The sequence below is a fragment of the Halichoerus grypus genome, chromosome 9, assembly GCF_964656455.1.
Source record: "Halichoerus grypus chromosome 9, mHalGry1.hap1.1, whole genome shotgun sequence".
NCBI lineage: Eukaryota > Metazoa > Chordata > Mammalia > Carnivora > Phocidae > Halichoerus > Halichoerus grypus.
Window position 1 is genome coordinate 82,172,407 of NC_135720.1, and position 21,075 is coordinate 82,193,481.

General features: G+C 38.9%; 1 protein-coding gene across 4 annotated transcripts in view; it reads right to left on the reverse strand.

Moving 5' to 3' along the window:
* The window catches only part of KCNQ5 (potassium voltage-gated channel subfamily Q member 5), a 501,939-nt gene that overhangs the window by 66,515 nt on the left and 414,349 nt on the right, over positions 1–21,075 (reverse strand). For 3 of the 4 annotated variants that reach the window (XM_036101205.2, XM_078055100.1, XM_078055099.1), the window contains 3 exons: positions 15,986–16,081; positions 6,368–6,462; positions 2,102–2,128 (listed from right to left, as the gene is read on the reverse strand). In XM_036101205.2, the coding sequence (XP_035957098.1) occupies positions 2,102–2,128; positions 6,368–6,462; positions 15,986–16,081 (218 nt within the window). The remainder of the gene's footprint in view (positions 1–2,101; positions 2,129–6,367; positions 6,463–15,985; positions 16,082–21,075) is intronic. The other variant, XM_036101214.2, reaches the window with a different exon arrangement.

Here is a 21,075-nt window from a genome sequence, read left to right on the forward strand (position 1 = left end):
TGAAGTATGAAACATCAAGTAAGGCATGTATGCTAAATAAATGGTAATATAGGACATGTTTCATGGTGGTTTTGCCAAATGTCCAGTGACCATAGAGAAGCAAGAAATCTGTGTGTAACATACCTCGGTGTTTCTGTATATGTTCAAAACTACAGGTGAGTCATTTTTGACACCCTTCTTCACAAGCATGTAGAATAAATTTTGATATTTTAGGTACATGTGAACATCATGAAATTAAAAAAAAAATTGGTCAGTAGTCTTTTTGAATCGTGACAGCTGATTGGGAGGTTCATTTCTGGAGTGAAGAACAAAAAAGCTCCATAGTTACACTTTAATTTTGTCTTTGCTTCCTGCCTTGTTAACATTTGGAAAAAGTTAACATTTGGAAAAAGTAATCGTGTGAGCCCAAGGGAACCCCTTACTCAGGACTGCCATACCACGTCACACTTTTGTGAGCACCTCCACATGATTCACAGACTTCCCCTCTAGGTGTCAATAGTTCTGTTTTGGAGGATGAAACCAAGACAGGTGACCTATGGAGTTTGTGCCAAAGATAGTCTCTGCCTTTAGGATTTGGAGACAGATTACCCTTTGACATAATTTGTAAATGAATAGCTCCTGAAACAAGGGGAGCTTTTCAAATATCACCAAATAGACTAAATGGCTTATAATGGCTATGATTTATTTTGTGTAACTCTTTTCAAGTAAAATTGCCACAACAGAAGGACGGTGGGGTTTGCTGGGAGTCTAGACAAAAGAGGACTAAATGGTCAGAATTGGTGAGACTGCCTGTTCTAGAGTCTATGCAAAGAATGTTCTGAGTCTAATCACCAGAACCTCTCTTTGGGCAGAAATATCTCTAAAGTAGAGAAGACCAAATCTTCAGGCTACTAAAACTTTCTGGAAATATCACCCAGGAATATCTAATGACCTTGGCCCTAACTCTTTGACTACCAAGTAAGAGAAGAGTCTTTAATGCCATCCCTGTGTAGGCTTACCTTCCTCAAAGGAGTGTTGTGCATCCTGCCACATCTATCTCTCATCATGGATGCATTTGTGTTCTGGCTTGTGAATCTTTTTAAGTGTTAATATAATGCAGAAACGGATGACCCAGAACCTCATCATCCCAAGTGAACTTTCAAAACTAGTTTCAGTACTGTATAAGTATATTATAATTAGTGTCATTAGTATGACAGTACAGAACTAAAGGAACAATCCCTGGGCTCCCATTGGTCCCCACCCAGGGGCCAACTCTGCAGGTGGAATGCCTGTTGTTTCCTCATTACTGAAACAAGTAGCAATGCTAGGACAACAATTTTTCTTCTTCCCTTCCAGGCACCTGGGATTCTCCTGCTGGTTCTGCCTCTCTACTCCTCACACCAGCGGTGTTGAGATCCACCTGGCTCTGTCCTTCGGGGCTTTGCTCCCAAATCCAGACTCTTTCTGGCACTCACTCACACAGAATAAAATGTTCTCTTTCACCTCCCATTCCTCCTAGGTCTAACTCTCTGCTCTTTAATCTGATAAAGCATTTCCTTGAAAGGCATGAAAGAATGGCCATAAATTATTTGGTGAAGTTTCTTCTTCCTAAAGGATGGAGCGGTGGTGGTGGGGGGAGGCTCTTCTTCTGAATCATGTTACTCAAGTAAACCAATGCTTAATGAGCTGGAGATGTCACAGAGAGATTGTTTTTACCTCCTGTACACAGTGTTCCTTTTGCCCAAAAAACCCATTTTCTTACTCTAAAAGGACCCTGATGAAGGGGAATATATCTTACATTGCTTCCCAGAATTTGAATACTTCGGTAAGACTTCCATCTGAGAAAATGGTACCAAGGAATAACCAAAGGCCATAATTATTATTTTTCCCCAAGAATGTTCCATGCCCTGCTGATTATAAAAAGCAGTGAGTTAGGGAGACACTGATGCTTCCAAGGGGGAGAAAAATCAATGAAGCAGCAACCTTTGCGGGCAATCTTGTGAAAGGTCACTTTTAATCATCTTGTATTTCTTGATCAATTTTACTCACATGAGATACATTTCAAACATCGGTTAGGTATCAGATTTATAAACAAACATGGAGCAGAAGAGAAATCACAAACCTGCTGGATGTTTCCCCTTGTTCTTTCCTTCAGGTGCGTGCAGGCAGAAGAGAAATGATGATAAACTGGTGAATACATTTATAGCACTTGATAATGGAGGATGGGGAATAAAGTACCCTAAGTAATTCTTTTTAAGCAAGATCCACAGAAGCAGTATTCCTTATAAGAACTGTACCCAACTTTTCAACATATATTCTTTGTGGCACGACCTGAACTGGCATGTTTACTTAGCAAGACCAACAGTGCCCACGTGTAACCTAAAACTGTAGACTCCACGTTAGCTAACGTTATCCATGGTTAAGAAAGCGGTTCTGATCTAACTGGCATCAACAAGGACTCTTAGAATGGTGCTGGTTACACTGTAGCTTCAGTCACTTGTTGAGGAAGATTTTGTTTTCATATTGTATACAGTACGAATTCTCTTGAAGTAAATCAGGTGCATGGGAAATTGATCACAACCGTCCTGGACTAGTGTTGGATGGTATTTTTAACAACCCATTTTAGCGAATTCAGGTCTGTGCAACATGATGTAGGGTCCCTACTCTTTACAAATGACTGTGTGTCCTTGGGCAAGCACCTCACTTTCTTGTAGGTCTTGATTTTCTTATGAAAAAATTGAAGGCACTGGATTAGAGAATGTTTACATTCTGACTTTTTACATTATCACACGGCATCCTTGGAGCTTGACAATTCCCCACAGCTTCATAAAATATCAGACTCACTCCCTAAAAGAGCACATTTACCTGTGTCATACACTTCGCACAGCCTTCATTTTCTCTGAGAAGAAAATCAAGAAAAATATGTTCCCTCTGTAAATCCTTCTGTTATTAAAACAAAACTTTGAAATAGCAACTGCTAAGACCTCGAAAGCCTATGTGAGAGCAGCCAGACCAGAAAGGAGAGTCAGAAACTGTGGGATATATGCCCGGCAGGACTGAGCGGGTATGGCCTGCCCTCTCACCCTACCCTGTCTCCCCTGCACACTTGTCACACCTCTCTTCCATCCTACTCCCTGGAATGAGGTTGAGGAGTCAAAGCATCTCACTGTATCTCTAAAACTCCTGGGAACAAGAGCATGAGTTCATGTTTTTTAATGACAGCGATATCATTGATGATGATGCTATTGATAATATGATCTCTTCCCTGACCACCTCTTTAAAATTGTAATCCCTAATGTCCCACAAATTCCTTCCCTACTTTATACTGTTCTCCTTAGCACTACTCTGTTACATATTTTATTTATTTATTTATTTTCTCTTCCCAATGTCCCTTGAATATACATTCCCCGAAGCCTGAGATTCTAAACTATTTGTTTTTTTTTTCTTTCACTACTACACTTCTAGTGCCTGGAAATTGCAAAATAATAGGTGCTCAATGAATAGTTATTTAACAAATGCACAAATGAATGAATGAATCATCTCTTCAGAAGTTCTTAAACTCTGAATGTTACAGGAAATACACTATATAAATAAAAAGAAGTTTCGGTCTGTTTCTTATTACATCACTCTGCACTCAGTAAGCCAGTTAATTATAAATGAAAAAATATCCCCCTAAGTCATTGTAAATTCTTCTCTTCACAGATCTACAAACTTGATTAAAGCAGGTTTGCTTTCTAAAGCAAAGGTTCTGAACTTGGCTTCAGGGAGTCTGTGAATACATTAAAATTGTAGGCAAAATTCTGATTTTTTTTTGCATTGAATATTTTTTTTGGTGGGAAAGAGTCCATAATTATTATCATGTTCTCCATGGTTTAACAAAAATAACAACAATAATAAAGATTAAGAACCACACAATTTGGAACAATAACATGTCGTTGGAGGGAGAGATGTTAGGATATTCGGGTTCCCTGAACTTTGCCAGGGACGGCTGTGTCATTCAGGACAAGTACCTGTTATTCAGTAAATGGGGCCGAGACTCAGAGGTAAATGGGGGGTGCAGGGAAAGGACAACCAGAGTGGAACAGCATGGATATAGGTGTTTGCATAAATTCTCCTCTCCCTTCCCTTCCCTTCCCCCCATTTAAAATGGAAAATTTCAGAGGAAGAAAGAGAAATTATGTGAGTAAAATCATAGTTTATGCACTGGGAGAATTTGACTTATTATTCAATAATTTTTTCCAGGCTTCAGAATGACTTTAATCCAAAAACTTCGGGAAGTGGAAAGCCAAATTAACACATGATAATAGATCACTCTCTTCTGTCACTTGAGAACCTTCTTTTGTTTCTTCTTCTAGTCTTCCTCTTACATATATATCTAGAAACCTTCATGAGTACAAGAAACGCAATTTCTATACAATTCCCATTTCTGACTCAATACCTCTAAGGAATAGATGTTTTGTTTTTATTACCACAACTTTGAAAGAGTCTCATACTCAATAAAGGAAAGTCAACTTAATTTTAAGATTTACATGAAAAGAGACTTCTCATGCATGCATTCATTCGACAGCATCCATGCTTCTTTCCTTGCTAAGGTTCCATCCCTTCTGAAGACCTGGGGTTCTAGGAATATCTCTATCACAGGTTTTGATCCCAGCTTTTAGGAGACATGTCTTATCAGAGCTGAGAAGTTATCTTGCTCACCTCTCGTCCTTCACTTTGTGGATGGGGCCCGGGGAGGATCAGGGAAGCAACGTAACAGACCCTGACAGTTAGTGACAGATGTACGGCTTCCTAACAGCGTGTGTTCTGAAGCAGCACAAACCTCCTCTGAGACTGAAATTCCAGGCAGTAAGTCATGAAGGGTTCCCCAGTTGATTGCTCTTCCACAGCAAGTAAGAAAGAGGTTTCTCTGATTGAATCACAGTACTTGGATGCCTTGAATCCCATGAAGCCACTGGGGTTAAGGTTTTGTTGGACTATGAAGGGGAACAGCAGGTGCTCTAAAGTACTAAGTAAATAAGCACTTTGGTAGCTTTTGAACAACCTGAGGAACTGACTATTGCAATCAAGCTGGGTGACACACAGAAAGCCTTTCCCTTGGCTTACGTGCTTTGGTTGTTTCAATGAGGACTTCTTTAATGAAGATGGTGATTTTAATTAAGTATATTCGGATAGTTGAACTGGAGTTCAAGATTCCAGGACCAAGGATTTTTTTTAAATTAAAGATCATTGTGGTAACCATCAGGGCTGTTCATGTTCTGGTTCTCTTCTCTTTCCAGGCACATGGGAGGACTGCACTTTCCCATCCCCTTTGAGTTGAGGCCTGGCCAGGTGATTTGTTTGGGCCAATGAAATGTGAATAGAAGCCATATTACTTTCCAATTTTGAATGCTAATTTCAAATTTTAATCTGATTGGTCCCATTGCTTCACTGTATGCAGTAATCCTATTAGGACTCCAGCTCTTCTTTTGCTACTGACACTAGCTTGATCAGCAAGTGAAAGCTCCAGGACCATCCTCTAAGACGATCCAGATGAGAAATGACTTTGAGGGACTTTATGCAAAGATACATTGCTCTCAAAGTGCTCCCTGCTTGGGGTCAGGTGATGGACCGAGTTTAAACCATCATTGTTTTTCAAGAACCATGGTGGTTACTTTTAGAATTTCAGTGGGCTTTATGAAATGATTTATTAGAAAATAAGCATGAAATAGTAGCAATAAATCTCTATAAAAGTTTGAATTCCTTTAATCTTTAAGCTTAGTCTGTGAATGGTGAGGAACGATACTGAGTCCATTTAGTTTTGTGCCTGAGTTGCTACTGAACAGGTTTGAATCTCTTGAAGGGCAACAGAGAATAAGACAAGCCAAATACCAACACCTGTGTGTGTGTGTGTGTGTGTGTGTGTGGTTTGCTTTGGGACCGTGAGGAGGCTTGACGGGAGCACCAGCTGTCACAGTGATACCTACTTGGTAGGGCTGCAGGTGTGTGTGTGTGTGTGTGTGTGTGTGTGTGTGGTTTGCTTTGGGACCGTGAGGAGGCTTGACGGGAGCACCAGCTGTCACAGTGATACCTACTTGGTAGGGCTGCAGGTGTGTGTGTGTGTGTGTGTGTGTGTGTGTGGTTTGCTTTGGGACCGTGAGGAGGCTTGACGGGAGCACCAGCTGTCACAGTGATACCTACTTGGTAGGGCTGCAGGTGTGTGTGTGTGTGTGTGTGTGTGTGTGTGGTTTGCTTTGGGACCGTGAGGAGGCTTGACGGGAGCACCAGCTGTCACAGTGATACCTACTTGGTAGGGCTGCAGGTGTGTGTGTGTGTGTGTGTGTGTGTGGTTTGCTTTGGGACCGTGAGGAGGCTTGACGGGAGCACCAGCTGTCACAGTGATACCTACTTGGTAGGGCTGCAGGTGTGCAAGGCCTTCAAGTGTGGCTTCCAGGTTGCAATGGAAACGGATTTCTCATCAGCTGCGTAACTACGCCAAACGCACTGCAGGTGGCATATGTGGGGACATAAAAAAGAAAAACAAAAGAGAGGAGAAAATAGAATAAAATGAAAAGGGAGATTATTAAGTTAATATATATTAAGAATCTTTTCCTTGTCATACTTGGCCCCGATTAAGTGCCCAGAGGGTGAAGAAGGCGACTTTGGCATTTTCAGCCTGCTGTTAAGCACATTCTGCCACATCAGTGGAATTGGTTTTCAAAACAACTCACACCAGACAATAAAAGTACCAAAAAGTATAACATAAAGCAATCTGTGAATTGGCTAGGAAAAGAGAGGACATCATCCGAGGTAAACTATCTGAGCAAGAGCATGCATTCCGGGAACCCACTGCACATCTGTAGTCACTATTTGATAAGATAGTGGCAAAGGACTACTGACAACCCACAATGCAACTAGTAAACTAACAGTAAACCAGCTAGTAAACTAATGAAAGGGTCATTAATGAACATGAATTAGTGTAATTCCCTGACATTGGACTGTGTAATACTGCTAATGCTAAAAATGCGGATAGGGATAACAAAAAGCAGGGCTAAAACAAGACAGGGAAAATGTACTCTCTAGGAATATAATTGGAAAGTTAAAAATTTAATGTCATGGTCTAAGAATATATTAGGGCTTTTTGATGTAAAACATAAACTCTCTCTACTTTATATAATTACAACTGACATATATAATACAATGTATCTTCACGTAGTCCTTACACTGGAAGGGTGGATTCAGACTCTTATTTTGTAGAAGAGAAAAATAAAGGCTCAGATAAATTAAGAGGTTTACACAAGGTTGGTAGAGTTGAGACATTATCTCAGACTGCCTGGTTCTTGGTCTTAGAATCCCTCTGTTGCCCTTTGCTTACTACCTGATGGCTATTGCTGGAAAAGCTTCCCTCCAAACTGTCCATCTGAGAGATTGCCCGAACTTACTTTCTATATAGATGTTAGTGAATTTTTTTCCTTTGTAATAAGTCTGCAAACATTTCTAATGACCAAGTGTTTACTCCAATATCTCGAGAGAAAATTTTTTTACTATAATTAATAAATCAAAGCATTCTACTTTATGTGGCAGATTCATTTAAACGGGTCATTCATGATTTTGAAACTTACAATGAAAAAAAACAGTGATCTAATAATAGGCCTTTTCTTGAGAATATCATTAAATAAATATGCCCTGAACAAAAAGAGTTAAAAGTTGACCCAACAACTTTGGGAAACTGTTTGGCAGTATCTATTAAAGCTGAATATATATACATACCCTATGATACTGCTACACATTCCTACATACATACTCAATAGATGTGTTTATATATATTCATCAAAAGATATGGAGTATCATGTTCAAAACTGTACTGCTCTTAATAAACTGAAGCTGGAAATGCTCAAACACCTACCAACAGAAGAATAAATAGGTAAGGTGTGGTACATTAACATAGTGGAATAGTCCACAGTAATAGCACACTAGAACTATGCTCAGTGATGGATGAACTTCATATGAATCACGTTGAGTGAAAGAGACGAGACACAAAAGAGGACATGCTGTGTGATTCCATTTTTTTTTTTTTAAAGATTTTATTTATTTATTTGAGAGAGAGAGAATGAGAGAGAGCACATGAGAGGGGGGAGGGTCAGAGGGAGAAGCAGACTCCCTGCAGAGCAGGGAGCCCGATGCAGGACTCGATCCAGGGACTCCAGGATCATGACCTGAGCCGAAGGCAGTCGCTTAACCAACTGAGCCACCCAGGCGCCCGTGATTCCATTTTATTTATGCTGTTTGAAGACAGCACAGTGGTTACCCTTGGGGGACAGTGATTGAGAAAGGATACATAGAAGGTTCTGGTCATGTTCTGTTTCTTTATCTGGGTGCGGTTACACAGGAGTGCTCAGTTCTCTTTGGGTATGTGCTCTATTCTGTATGCATATTACACTTCAGTAAAATGTTCAAGAAGTGATATAAAGAACTAGGAAAATATATAGTAAGACCTGAGGGTATTTCAAAAAAATATTATTAAGGAAGGTTTAAATAATTGAAGCAGGGTTCCTTGCCTGGAGCTTTGCTTACATGGCTCATTGTTGATTTATCCTACAATCTGTGAAAACTTATGCTAAGCATCTTGGCATCTTAAAGAGAGTAAAACAATTATCACATCATCTTGAAATGTTAGTTTTTGCAAATAATGTTTAAACACAGTTTACAGAGTGACCTAGAGTAATCAATGAAAACACATGGGTTTATTATTGCAGTTTCTTATATAGTGAGGCCCGGGGAACCTCCAATGCTCTGACGGCACAGACGGCTACTTTAATTAAACGATTTTCATAGAAGGCATCATATAGATGTGAACTCAGATGCTTTGAAAGCATGACCTGTGTAGAACTAGAAGCACCCAGCAAGCCTGTGCATTATTAGATACTAGTGAAAAAAATCCCAAACAACACAACAAAAAATGGGACCAAGACGTTACCTGCCCATGTTACAAAGAACTAGGGATGAACGAGGCCTCTTTTAGAAAATTGAAGATTTTCTTAAAAATGAGACCTGGTTTTCTTGCTCTTTTTCTATTAAGTTGATCTCAGGAGCTAAGCTCTTATGCCCTTCATTACTCTTCTCCTAAAAATATCTTGGAAATGGGAGATAGAGTAGGAGCAGTGGCATCTGAATCGGAGCGGATATTAGTTAACAGTAAAGATGGAAATGGAAAGTGTAACTTCATTAGTCTTACAACCTTAACAACTTTGTCCCAACCTTAGCTTGCTCACTCAACTAATTGCTTCAAGTACCTGAACCTCAAGGCCACGACCATATGATCAAGTAGCTGATCTTCCTACATTTAAAGCCAAAATCACATAGTGGTTGGCAAGAGAAAAATAATGCCCCAGAGGGATTTAATTGACATGGCAAATATACTCCAAAGGATAGGGCAACAAGAAACAAAATGAAAGCCAAATTTACTATTTATCAGGTGACCCTGGTGCTCTAGGCAGCCAAACAAATTCAAACTTTGGTCTGTAATTATAAGTACAATACCAGTATAATTAAGTCTTTAAAGGGAGTATTTAGTTTGTATTGTCTAGAGTATTACAGCTACGGCACATTTGACCCTTTCTGGAAATTTTAGTTTCAGGTCACCTTCCAAAGTATAATTAACATGGAACTGATTATTTTCAAGGTACAGGATTTAAGAAGTTGAAGTACAAAAAGATTTAGGGTGAAAACCAGCAATTCCTTTCCCCACCTTGCTTCTCATTAATTTTTGTTCCTTAGAGGTAAACCCCCTTCACCTCTTACAGCTGTTGCTTCTATTTTTAAGAATTCTTATTTTTAAGGATTGTTCTCATACTTATGTTTCTTGATATTTCAATTTTAGGCATTACCAATTAGCTTCCAGCCATGAAAAATAACGGCAGCTCACTCACACATCCTCTTTCTTTCCTTTTATCCAAACAACAACTTTTAGTTCAGTTGCTATTTACCATTTGCACTATTATGACCATGTAACTACTGTTCCTAATTCAGCAATGTGGTGTACCAGGACTACTTTTACTTTCCTATATATAGAGTTTTGTTTTGTCTTAGAGTAATTATTGCCCTATTTCAATTTCTCGGTTTGCTTTTGTGTACCTCTTGCAAATACATTTCCCAACTAACAGAACTCTAAAATTCTACTTGTCAAATACATCATGGAATCTGTCAGTTTCATTTTTTATTTCCTTGGAGATCTATTTCCTGGAGCTCTCCAGCCTCCTGCTTCCTCTGCTCTTGAGGCCTGCTTGAGCTTTTGTTCTGGGACTTCTCTTCCTATCATCCTGGGGATTCCCTCGGCTCTTTCTTGGGTGGGATCTCTTCTTTCCTGGATCCCGTGTCTCTTCTTGGTTTATCTTCTTGTTTTAGAAGAATAATTCTATCCAAGTAGCCTTTTTTTTTTTTTTAATTCAGCTTTATTTAGGTATAACTGACATAAAACTGTAAGACAAGTGAAGTGTATATCATGGTGATTTGTTAGATGTATATATTACCCCCATGTCTTAATTTTCTTCTTCTTCTTCTTCTTCTTCTTGTCTTTACTTTCTTCTCCTTCTCCTTCTTCTCCTTCTTCTTCTTCTTCATCTTTCTCTTCTTCATGTCTTTATTTTCTTCTTCTTCTTCATGTCTTTATTTTCTTCTTCATCTTTATTTTCTTCTTCTTTTTTCTGTGAAAACAGCTAAGCTCTACTCTGTTAGCAGATTTCAATGATATAATACAGTGTTATCAACTATAGTCCCTATGTTGTACATTAGATCCTCAGACCTTATTCATCTTATAGCTGAAAGTTTTTACCTTTTACTATATTTACCCAACACTCCAGCTCCTGGCAACCACTTTTTACTCTGTTTCTAGGAGTTTGACTTTAAAAAAGTTTAGATGCCATATATAAGTGAGACCATGCAGTATTTGTCTCCTTCTGTCTGGCTATTTCACTTAGACTAATGCCTTCAAAGTCCATCCATGTTGTCACCAATTGAGGAATTTTCATGCTTCTCATGGTTGAAATAATGTTCCTTTGTATACATATACCACTATGGAAAACAGGATGGCAGTTCCTCAGAAAATAAGAAGTAGAACTACCATTATGATCCAGCAACCCCACTTCTGGGTTTATATCCAAAGGAAATGAAAACTGGGTATCAAAGAGCTAGCTGCACTCCTGTGTTCACTGCCACACTATCCATAACACCCCAAATGTGGAAATAATCTGTGTCCTATTAATGGATGAATGGACAGAGAAGATGTGATATGAAAGCTAATGCCATCTTAATTCTTTACCCTTTGGATACATCCTGCCCAGAAGGCATGTAAGGTCCTTTTTGCAAGTGTTCTTTTGTTTGCAGTTCTGGGCACTTGGTAGGCCCAGGGTGGACCCTGAGTGACGACTTAGTTCTGGAGAATCATAATATAAAATTTCTTTGCTAAAATCCTCCCTTAATTTCCCTGTACTCTTTTTGAGGTATTAGTTGGATATTTGATCTCCTGGTAGCATCATCCAACTCTTTCTCAAAATAAACCCCCTAACATGGCATTTTTGAAGTATCCTTTAAATGCTAGCCCCAAGACTTCAGAGATCCATAAATGAGGATGCAACTGCTGCTATTTGAAAGGAGTAATGCATTATGATTCAGACCCCAGGGAATGAGTCCTAGCTCTTCCTAGGCTTGGCCTGGAGATCAAATGACATCATGTATTAGAAACACCCTGCAAACTGAAAAATTACTTTGCAAGTCTTGGGCATTATTAATAAAAGTTGTGACATTTGGGCAGGTATTCAAGCTATTTTCTTTTCCCAGACTGCCTCACTTGAAATGAAAAGTTAATTTAAACAAATCATGCAAAGATATTGACACAGCTAAATTTGCTGAAAGCTGCTGGGGTTTTCAACTTTTCTCTAAAACCCAGAAAGGCTGGTTAATTTAATTGTCTCACCAACCAAATGACAAAGCAATTTGGGCCTCTCAGTGCCTTTTTATTTTTTTTATTTATGTGAATTTTTAATTGAAGTATAATTGACATATAACATTAGTTGCAGGTGTACAGCATAATGATTTGATATTTGTATATTATGTGAAATGATCACCATAATTATTCCAGTCTCCTTCAGTGCCCTTTGAGAAAGATAGTGGCTCTGGCTTAAAACAAATGACATTACTCTTGGTCTTGATGCTTTGTGTGTTCAGCAAATCAAGGCAGGTTTATTGGGTGAGAAAATAAATGGATCAGCAAGTGAGGATTGCTTTTCAATCTACTGCATCCTTAAAAATAAATTTCTGCAATATATAATCAAAGCTTAAAGCTCTGAATTCTGGCTAAGGATTACAGCAAGGAAGAACAATGAAAACATTTAATAATTATATTATTATTCCTATGTCTAGTAAAAAATCAATTGCATTTGGATGGGGGGAGAACAGTTGCCTTTTAAATTTGTCGATTCTACTTTGATTAATGAAATTATGATTAGATTTTAAAGGTATTCTTGAGCATTTTAAGCCTTTCATTTTATACTATTTTTTGTTCAGCATAACACATAAGCTGGAGTTTTAAGTAAAAGAAAATTAATGATTTCACAAATATTACCTACGTCTGCATGAGTTTAATTATTATTTTTTATTGAAGCATTGTTGACACACACTGTTACATTAGTTTCAGGTGTACAGCATAGTGATTTGACAATTCTATATGTTATTGTTGTGCTCACCACAAGTGCAGCTCCCATCTGTCACCATATAATGCTATTATAATACCATTGACCATATTCCCCATGCTGTACCTTTCATCCCCATGACTTATTCATTCCATAACTGGAAGCCTGTACCTCTCACTCCCCTTCACCCATTTTACCCAGTTTCTTATGCCCCTCCCCTACAGCAATCATCAGTTTGTTCTCTTATGGGTCTGTTCCTGTTTTTTGTTTATTTTTTAGATTCTACATATAAGTGAAATCATATGGTATTGTCTTTGTCTGACTTATTTCACTTAGCATAATACCCTCTAGGTCCATCCTTGTTGTCACAAACAGCAAGATCTCACTCTTTTTTATGGGTGAGTAATATTCCATTGTATAAGTATACCACATATTCTTCATCCATTCATCTATTGATGGACACTTGGGTTGCTTTCATATCTTGGCTATTGTAAATAATGCTGCAGTAAACATAGGGATGCATATATCTTTTCAAATTAGTGTTTTTATTTTCTTTGGGTAAATACCCAGTAGTGGAATTACTGGATCACATGTTATTCCCATTTTAAAATTTTTGAGGATACTCCATACTGTCTTCCACAATGGCTGCACCAATTTACATGCCCACCAACAGTGCATAAGGTTTCCTTTTTCTCCACATTCTCGCCAACACTTGTTATTTCTTGTCTTTTTGATTTTAGCCATCCTGACAGGTGTGAGGGGACTTCTCGTCGTGGTTTTGGTTTGCATTCCAATGATGATGAGTGATGTTGAGCATCTTTTCATGTGTCTGTTGGCCATCTGTATGTCTTCTTTGGAAAACCGTCTATTCAGGTCCTCTGCTGATTTTTAAATAGGACTGTTTGGTTTTTTTTTGGTGTTGAGTTGTGTAAGTTCTTTATATATTTTGGATATTACGTCCTTATTGGATATATCATTTGTAAATATCTTCTCTCATTCTAAGTACGCTGCTTTTTCATTTTGTTGGTTTCCTTTGCTGTGTAAAAGCTTCTTACTTGCACAAGTTTAATTATTGATCACAGTATATGTTACATAATCCAGTTCCATAAAATGAAATTCTAGATCTCTAAGCATAACAGTTTGGTCAGCCTCTCACTCTTTATGGGTTACCTGAAAGGAAGGCCTTGTCTGGCTTGAGCTGTGGACTTATAAATACCTCTGCTCCAGTGATTCGCTACAAGAGTTGCAGTCTGTTTTCAAGTTCAATTGGAAATTGTTTTTGCACAATTTAGTGGTTGATAAGTTAGATCAGGGAAGTTCCTCCAATATTCTGTATATCCTTCTTGTACAATATGGTAGCCAGTATCCACCATATTGCTACTGACCTCTTGAGATATGGCTAGTGCCATTGAGGAATTGAATTTATAAGCTTAAATAGCCACATGTAGCTATTGGCAACTGTACTGGGCAGCAGAGTTCCATATCATCACAAGGGATACGTGCATGAGAAATGCCTCAAAGGGCTCACTTTCTAACAGAACAGTTGATATTCTAAAATTTTTTTTTTTATATAGAGCCCCCTTTTAATATCCAGAAGTATCAAGGATCTGTACCTAAAAGTGGTTATATTTTGAGTATGTGTTGATTGCGAAAATATAAATAGAAAAGCTAAGAAATAATTTAGTAAGGATTTTAAATACATTTGAACTTTATTTGTGATAACAATATCTCCATTCTCCTGAGAGCGAGGAGTCCCGACATGGGTAAGATACATGATGGTTCCATATATAGACAGGGCTTGGTGCCCTGGACAGACGTAAGGAACCCATAGAATAGCTTCTGCACTCGCCAAGTTGGAAAACACTGTTCTAGAATTAAAAGATGAGAAGGAAAGATATTAAAAGATAAAAATAGTAAGAAGAAAAATTCATTGAAAGTGTGGCAACACTTCATAAGGGTTAAGAAGCACCAAAGGATGAAAGGTTAACAGCTCTGGGCCTCAGGTGTTTTGTGTGCATACTAAAGTGAGTGACACCTCTTTCCATTATGGGGATTATCATTTGGCTTCAAATCTTCAACTTCTACTACTTAGGAATCTTTTTGTTTTAGAGAACAACATTTCTCTTTAATGCTCTTTTAAAACCTAAGCATTAAAAAAATAGAGATGGTTTGCATTAGAAGTCATGCCCAATGGTCTGTCAATAGTTGTAGAGTAGTTTGATTTAAAAATTAATACTTGTTTAGTCATTAGATACAAAACGATGTCCTTCATGATATAACTGAAGCAGCCCTCACCTGCTTCTTTCCCCTGATCCATTTCTGTTGGAGGTCCTGCATATTACAGCTGCAGACAAAGGCTAAAGGTAGGGTTGTGTGGTGGTTACCCCTCGCCAATGCACCCAGTTAAACCTACAATCTAAATTAAAACAGTGTGCTTGTCACTACATCATGAAGACAAATCTCCTAGCATCTCAGATCGCCACTCCAAACCCCAACAGTTTAAAAGGTCTGCGTCCCCCACTGTTTGGCAGGAAGGGAAGAAATCTCAGATTGTATAATCATTGTCTCCATAATTAAATACCAGCTTCACGGCATGGATTTAGAGAAGAATATACTTTGTGATTCTTAAGCACCCTGGTTTTAGGATGGTTCTATTCTCAAAAGATATGGATGGCAATAGGAGAAGCATTCCTTTCTAATGCTGAAGCAAACCCAGAGTTATTGAAAAGAAAATGAAACATTAAACAGCCTTGTATTATGAGGTAAGTTTCAAATAATATGCTTATTATTTCATATTCTCAAACGTTGACATATTCCATAATCCCACCAGCTCTTAAAATAGGATGAACTATTTCAAGTTATTGCTCTAGGTGGCATTAAAAGCAATCCCATGGGCAGTAAACCTTGACATCCTAAACAAATATGCTGTTCTTCAGAGTAGTGGCATACATCTGCCTGGAGAAAGTAATCGCAATGCAGGGAACAATGCCATGTTCTGCTCCATGACTTAATGATCAATTATGTTTCATCAAGTCATCCGTAAGATACATTAGGTCATTCCAGGACCGACACAACTGCTAACCTCCGCATGTCCTTGCTGGCATGGTTAATAAATCTGAGCAACGCATGGGCCATTTATTGAAAATACATATTTTTCTCTTTGGGGGGAGGAGGGATCGTCTACCCAAATCCAAGACTGTACATTAAGTTCCAATTTCATTTTTACGAACAAAACAAATCAGTAGCTCTCCCAAGCAGTGAAGCACAAAGACTGGAAAATGACCCAGCAAGCACTCACATAGAGACAGATGTTGCCATCAACCTATTACATTGACATTTACCTGAATGAGGTTGGCAGCTGGGTTCCTTCTTTTCTCGAAGTGTTTCTGGCGGTGCTGTTCTTGTACTTTTAATGCAAAACCCGAGCCAAGAATGCCCTGGAACAAAATACAAAAATAGTACTTAAAATTTTTTTCAAAAAGACTATTAAGTAAGACAACTATAAAAAAAAACCCCTCTAAAATGAGTCTGAGAGAAGACAAACACTGTGCAACCTGTTGGTAAACATATTACTTATTAAAACAAATACTATTACGTCTGTTATAACACCACTGGCAACGGCGAGTTCTGAGGCAAGCCTGTCAAGAAAGGTAACAACTTCTGTTCTTGAGTAAAGAAGCCAGACAATGCCATTTATGATTTTTTATAGTGTGGTAAGAGGCACCACAATTATAAATACAAATCGCAATTTTGAAAAATGGTTTTTTTTTGTGTGTGGCCTTCTCCGTGACACTTCTTTATGTTTAAGTTAGAGTCAATGGTTGTATCCTTTTGGAATTAGGGGGCATGACGGAATTTAGAGGATAGGAATTCTGGTTTGGACAGAGTTGGGTTTAAAATTTGGGACAGTTAATGTCTTGCTACTGTGGACATGGGAGTTTTTCTAGCACTTTGATGATACTCTGAAATTTTATATTTTCCATTCTTGAAATGGTGGGGGCAGCTTAATGCTCCATGATGCTATATTTCTACACCTACCAAAGTAAAGTGAAAGGGGTGGGGGGAGACAGCTATCCAGACACTCAATTTTGAAGATAGAAAGTTTTCCATTTTACCTGTTTATATAATAAAGACAAGAGCACGGGTTATTGCAAAGCACATTCTTACTTCCCTGAGTTTTAATCTCATACTTTTAACATTCCTTACCTTTTTGGTTTTAGCTCACCTATTGAGATTTTGGGCTTAGTAAAATGAGCTGTCTCTCCTATGTTTATATTAGTACTTTGGCTGGTTTGCTTCCTTCTGCTTATCATTTTGATCTGCCAAAATCCTGGCTCTTTGAAATGCCTCCTTCTTTTCAGTTTGTTTTGGTCTTACAGCCGTGGAATCAAGATACTTTGTTTCAGCCTTAGGTTGGCTTTTGGAGCTTGCTGCATTCAGTCTCTGGGCTTTGTCCATAAGTCTCCACTTTATTGGCATGGGACATGGAGCTCCCCTGCTTTCCAGTCTGTGGATTTTACTTGCTAGCTATAAATTATTACCTTTTTATTAAACGTCAAGGAGTCTAACCCTTAGGCTACAGATGGATGTCTTATAAGCACTGAGTCAGTATTTGCTATAGATAGGGAATGGCTGTTTTTCGTTTTTTTATGTTTTTACAGTAGCTCAAAGATGGTCTAGGCTACTGTGGCAGGTGGTGGGGTTCTCATCAATAGGAGGTGTGAAGTCTCGGCTGGATGACAACTTGGGGAAGATACTTTTGGACTCTAGGTCACCTTTAACCTTCCTTCTTATCTTAGATGTCACAATTCTGAGCATATCCATGACAATAACCAGATAATCAGTAATGCAATTATGTTTAAAATACAGTTATATGATAATACTGTTTGCTATTAATGAGCAAAATCGACTCCATAGTAATTAGGATGAATGACTGTACCGTGAAATTAGAAATTACGTCATAGGTTCTGTTTTCCATCTGTCTTTTTCTGTCATTGTCTCATGCCGTCTGAGATCTTCATTAGGTTGAGGCTACATCAACCAAACTTCGTGCAAACATAGAAACCCGGTCTGTATGATCTTGTTTGTCGATTTAAACAACATTTCCCTCCAACTAGAGGTTATAAAAATGGTCTTCCAACTCCAGTCATTTATAACTCCTAAATTTTTTCCTGCTATTTGAAAGCAGGGAAGATTTATTTTCCTTTTAATGTTATTTTTCATGAAGTATAAACATGTAAAAGAATATAAAACATTAGAGTTTATATGACATATTTGTTGTATGTATTGTGTGTATGTACATTACGTGCATAGTGTATGTAATCTACTCATGGAGCATAATTCAGATTTTGTAGACATTAAATTAACAGCAATAGCTACCATTTTAGGGCACTTATTATGTGAAAATGAGGTTTAGAGTTAGATCCCTTTTGGAAAATAAAGACAGGCCCTACATAGCACGAACTCAGCATTTGCCAAACAAACTAAAACGTGCTAAAAATCACACTGGCATTGCTTAGGAACATATATTAGTAGTTGGCAAATGTTTACTACATATCTCTTGCGCCAGACTGTACATTACAAAAGTTATTAAACCAGCTCTGCTCATTGTCTCATTATGGCTCCATTCCAATTTTCTTCTACCTCTTAAGTACACAGCTCAGTGAACCTAATGAGAAGTCTGCTAAAATAAAGTCCATCATGTTTTATATATTTAACTTATGAGAGATATATATGATACAGATGTATATAATCCATGTGCGGTCCCTTCAAATATCAACATCAATATGATGAAAATTCTCAGAAATTGAGTTTTGTTTTAATTCATCATCTAAGATCATGTGACTTAAATCTTTAGGTTTTACGTTTTAGTGCTATGTTGAGAAGTGCTACATAAACAGTAAGTGCAGAGAAAATATGTTTTGGTAAATATTTTAAATATTTATCCCTTTTTACCTCCTAGATTTAAGGATTCCACTGTGCATCTCACACAGGCAGACAGGCTCGACTGAATGATGCTCTTAGAAGGAAGGAAGGGAGCATCCGAGAGAAGAGAGAGGCCTGTGCCTGAGGACGATGCTGAGGAGCAGAGTACCTCTGCCTGCTCATTAGTTCTGGAATGTTGTGGGCCTCAAGGAAAGTGACCTCCCTGTGGAGTTTGGGAAGGGTGGCCTGTGTGCCTCTGTGATGTTCAGGAGAGTCCTTCTGCTTTGAAGAAAGGTGAGGAAAGGTTCTTCTCTTTCTTGGTCCTTGGGTTTCCTGGGTGGGAGGAACCCCAAGCCAGGGATGGCTCACGACTCACCTCTAACTTCCCTAGCAGAATGTGCTCTCCTAAATCTTAATCACACAACGCTGTCGCAGGCGGGTACATAAGACATAATGGCATCTCCAGCCACCTTGTTTTTTCTTTCTGGTATGGTATTTATGGACCATTTAGTCTTTCATTCAATAAATAAGAACTCAGCATCTAATGTGAGGTTGCAGTAAGACATTGTGGTAAAGCCAACTTCTCTTGCCGTTGTTAGGGAATGTTCTGTTCTGTGCAAGCAAGTTTTTCACATTTCCCACACATATTAATTTAATTTGCATATATGAAAATTGTAATCACTTTATTGGAAAACATTTCCAGGCATGACTGCTTTGTCTCTGACCTTTAACTTAATGGAATGACACAATTTAACCTTCCTGTGAAAGTCCAGAGGTTCATCATGGGGACCGGTATTTGGCTGTGCTGGACGCAGCCGGCTTCCGGAGGTGGGTCGACCCTAACACTACCTGGCCCCGGGTCCTTCCACATTTGGAACACTTGTGTCGGCTTGCCCCTTATAGGCTTTTCCCCTCCTTTGTTGTTAGTCTTCCACTATCTCTTCTTGTTACAATATTTGTTCAATCAGCCTACCTCTCTGCCTTTGCTGTTTATAATCTTCAGAGAGTTGTGAAATATGTAGCTCAGCTTATCAGAATTTTCTCTAAATTAAGAACAGGTTATGAATTAGGTCTTAAGAGGCTCTCCCATGAGGACAGCACACACATGGCTGTCGATTTTAATAGCCCAGAGGTTGCCTCCAACCCTGTTTGTAGCTTTTCACTGGATCACAGAGGTTGTTTTATATGTGGTCTCAGGATAAGCATAAACATAAAAACAGCAGGTATTTTGGTAAAAAAAAAAAAAAAAGCCCAAGAATGTATCTTATTGTTTATAAAAGTATTTTTATGTAGGGAATTTGATTATTGAAAGACTCTCTGCTCTGTTCTGGATTGTTGAGCTTGCCAGATAAGTTGATTGTGGATAAGTGAGATGTTTTTTTTGACTCTCCTTGATTTTGTCACTTCACAACAGGAAACAATATATCTAGATTCATACAGAAAATGGAAGAAGCACTTCATGAAAGTTTTCTTCATGACAAGCACTTGACTTATATTACCACATTGGCCTTCACAAAATTTCTCTGGGTGCCGTAATTCTTCCTCTTTCATGCAGATGAGGAAATGTACCCAAGGTTACTGTTATTGGCTGAACTGCATCCCTCTGGAATTCATATGTTGGAGTCCTAATTCCCAGTACCTTAGAATGTGACCTCACTTGGAGATCAGGTCTTTACCGAAGTAATCAAGTTACAAGGAGGTCATTAGGATGGGCCCTAATATAATATGCCCGGTGTCCTTATGAAAGGAGATTTGGACATAGACAGGTACAGAGGGAAGACAGTGGGAAGATACAGGGCGAAGACTGTCACCCACGAGCCAAGGAAAGAGGTCTGTAAGAGTACCTTCTCTCGTGGCCCTCAGAAGGAACCAGCCCTGCCATCCCCTCGATTTTGGACTTCTCAACTCCAGAACTGTGAGATAACAGGTTTCTGTTGTTAAAGCCACCCAGTCTGTGATACCTTTACAGCAGCCCCAGCAAACGAACACAGTCACGTTGGTAGTACGTGACAAAACCACGCAGCACGTGGCTTTACATTCAAGCTAAGATCAAATGCTCAAGCGAATGCATAATCTTTTCCGCGTCTTGTCTGTGGTCTTGTATGGTCTGGGGCCGAAGCAGCTGGTCAATCCAGAGTTGAGCTCCGAGTACGGGAACGACATGAGTATCCTTGGCGCTCAGTCCCGGGCAGAGCAGGAGCCCCGTGAGCTAAAGGCCAGGGTGCCGAAAATCCCTAGTCCCTTGGCTTCCTTTGGAGGGGTGCTCTGGGGTCTCCGCTCAGCAGAGGCTGTGACGCAACTGAGCATCTGTCCGGAGCAAGAGTGAGGCTATTGTCCCTAAAGCATGACTGCTGCCATGACTGTCACGCTCCTTTTTGTTGGCTCTTTTCCCCTACAAGAGGTGGAGTGGACAAAAGTGAGAGTTTGGGGATGGAGGCAAACTGTAATATTTTGACCAACCTAACTGCCTTTGAAGAAACAAGAAGATAAAATGATCAGAAAGCAA